This window comes from Chrysochloris asiatica, unplaced genomic scaffold (assembly GCF_000296735.1).
Source record: "Chrysochloris asiatica unplaced genomic scaffold, ChrAsi1.0 scaffold00031, whole genome shotgun sequence".
Lineage (NCBI taxonomy): Eukaryota > Metazoa > Chordata > Mammalia > Afrosoricida > Chrysochloridae > Chrysochloris > Chrysochloris asiatica.
In genome coordinates this window covers 15,172,546-15,175,097 of record NW_006408549.1, presented here as the reverse complement: position 1 = coordinate 15,175,097, position 2,552 = coordinate 15,172,546, and the positions used below count along the sequence as shown (strand labels likewise).

At 41.6% G+C, this 2,552-nt stretch overlaps 1 protein-coding gene across 1 annotated transcript in view; it reads left to right on the top strand.

Moving 5' to 3' along the window:
* OSGIN2 (oxidative stress induced growth inhibitor family member 2) overlaps window positions 1–2,552 on the top strand; it is a 27,276-nt gene that overhangs the window by 14,457 nt on the left and 10,267 nt on the right. The window contains exon 3 of the mRNA XM_006859231.1: window positions 1,415–1,551. Coding sequence (XP_006859293.1) covers window positions 1,415–1,551 — 137 coding nt within the window. The remainder of the gene's footprint in view (window positions 1–1,414; window positions 1,552–2,552) is intronic.

Sequence of the window (2,552 nt, the reverse complement as noted above, 5' to 3'; positions counted from 1 at the left end):
GACTCGACGGTACTTAACAACAATGTGAGTCCTGGAATCCTGGTGTGGTGCTGTGGGTTAATGTGCCAGACTGCAGTGCTGATGGAACTGCAAGGTCGGTGGTTCAAGCTCAACAGCTGCTCCTTGGAACCCTATACAGGGTCGCTATGGGTCAGAACTGACTCAGTGGCACTTAACAACAATAACAGTGTGAGTCCTAGAGTCCTGGTGTGGCACTTTGGGTTAATGCACTGGGCTGCAAAGTTTGGTTTGAACCACAGGGTTGGCGGTTCAAGCTCACTAGCTGCTCCTTGGAAATCCTATACAGGGTCACTATGGGTCTTAACCAACTCAACTGCACTTAACAACAACAACAATGTGATAGCTTGGTGTGGTGCTGTAGAATAAGCACTTGACCATAAGATCAATTTGAACGGCAAGGTCAGCAGTTCAAACTAAGCAGCCACTCCTCAGAAACCCTGTACAGGGTACCCTCACTATGAGTTGGAACTGACTCGACTGCACTTAACCACAACAACAATATGATGGCTGTAACTATGGTTACCTTGGCAGTGCCAGACAAAATGATTTCATGGGCTGTATGTGAACTATAAGGAGCTCTGGTAGCGTAGTGGTTACAAATCATGCTGTGAACTGCAAGGTCAGCAGTTCAAAACTACCAGCTGTTCCGCGGGAGAAAGATGAGGCTTTCTGCTCCCGTAAAGATTTACAGCCTCTCAAACCCTGTACAGGGTCGCTATGAGTTGGAACCGACTCCATGGCACATGACAACAACAAAACATGTGGCCTATGGGCCAGATGTTCTCCACCCCTGGTTTAGAACCAGAGCCTGATTAACTTAAGAGTATAAGTCCTAGTATGGCACTGTAGGATAAGCACTTGACCACAAGCTTGATTTGAGCTGTAAGGTGTGCAGTACAAACCCACCAGTCACTCCTTGGAAACCCTATACAAGGTTGTCATGAGTCAGAGCTGACTCATTGGCATTTAGCAACAAAAATGCTAGTAGCATAGCTTGATAAGAGGTTTAAAGGAGAGAGGACACCTGTATGATGACCTTCCAGGGTTTGCTTCTAAACATGATTATACTTCAGTTATTCGTGGGCCATACAGGTGGAATAAAGAAGTAACATTTGGGAACATACGATATATTTTTAGGAAAGAGGTCTGCTTAGAGAGCTAATTTTGGAAGTCAGTAGCAGGAAGATTTGAGTTGAAGCACTGAGTAGATGTAAGTTCCAAGAGAAATCTGGAAAGGAGCAAGCAAAGGTCAGGATGTACTTTTTAGAGAGTAAAGAAGGAGGAAAAATCGGCGATGTTTAGTAGTCATCTAAAAACACAAGAGAGGTCAAAGAACAAGAGTATTAATACACATTTTTTACTCTTCTTCATTTTTATTTTTGTTTGCTGATAGGAAATGGACCCTCAGGAATATGCCTTTCTTACATGCTTTCAGGCTACAGACCATATTTATCATCAGAAGCAATACATCCAAATACCATCTTACATAGTAAATTAGAAGAAGCAAGACATACTTCCATTGTTGATCAGGTATTTATCACAAACTAGTTCTTTTTATTTTCTGTAATACTGCTGAAATAAGATTTGTTTTTATATTTAAATAAGCATTATGTTTCTTAGATTGAATATCCTTTATTCTAAATAATACTGTCCATTTCCATTACTTTTATTTTAGAATAACAAATATAGTAAATGACTTGTATTTATTTGCTTGATAAATTGATTAGAACAAAAATTCCCAAATTATTTATTGTTAGATTTTTAATAGATTCTCCCTCTGCCCACATTAGATTGGGAAGTGCTACAGCAGCAGACATTAAGATACTAAAGGCTTCTTCAAGCTTTGTACTAAAAAAATCATTAGCTTTGTTGAAACTCAGCCTTTTCCCTTATTTATTTGTTTAAAGACTCTCTATTACATGCCCTCTGATTGGTGACCACTTTTGTCACCAGTAAGGGGAAGTGAGGGAAAAACTGCAATGAAGCTGTGAGCTAAGCCCTACAACTTTCGGTAGACTCCTATGAACCCAGGTGGAGACTTGGTTGCCCAGCAGTCTGGCAAGACTTGGGGATTCTTGGGCCCACAGTCAGTGACATAGCCACAAAGGACTATAGTGGAGAGTGGAGCGTCCAGTTGATAAGAAGAGAGGGCATATGCACAAGAACACCCACACTTGCAGATAATACCCACTTGACCTGGCTTCAATGGCTTGATGATCAGAGCTCAACTAGAAGAAGAAAGAAGAGGTAAAATAGAGTAATCTGTGATACAATTTGATGAACTTGACCTACACCTATGGATGCAGTAGCTCAAAAGAGAGAACAAACCTTTACCGTAAGGATCATTCCTACCCCCTCCATACACAGAGTAGACAGGGATGGGCAACTTGGACATTGGCTACCCAAAATGTGTGTGTGGAGGGGACTACAAATGCAAGAAGTGAGTGGCTTACAAGCTTTCAAGAGGGAGCCTAGATCCAGAGGGTGCAGAGGAAGGTAGAATCTCCACTGAGTAGTATCAATCTGTCTGG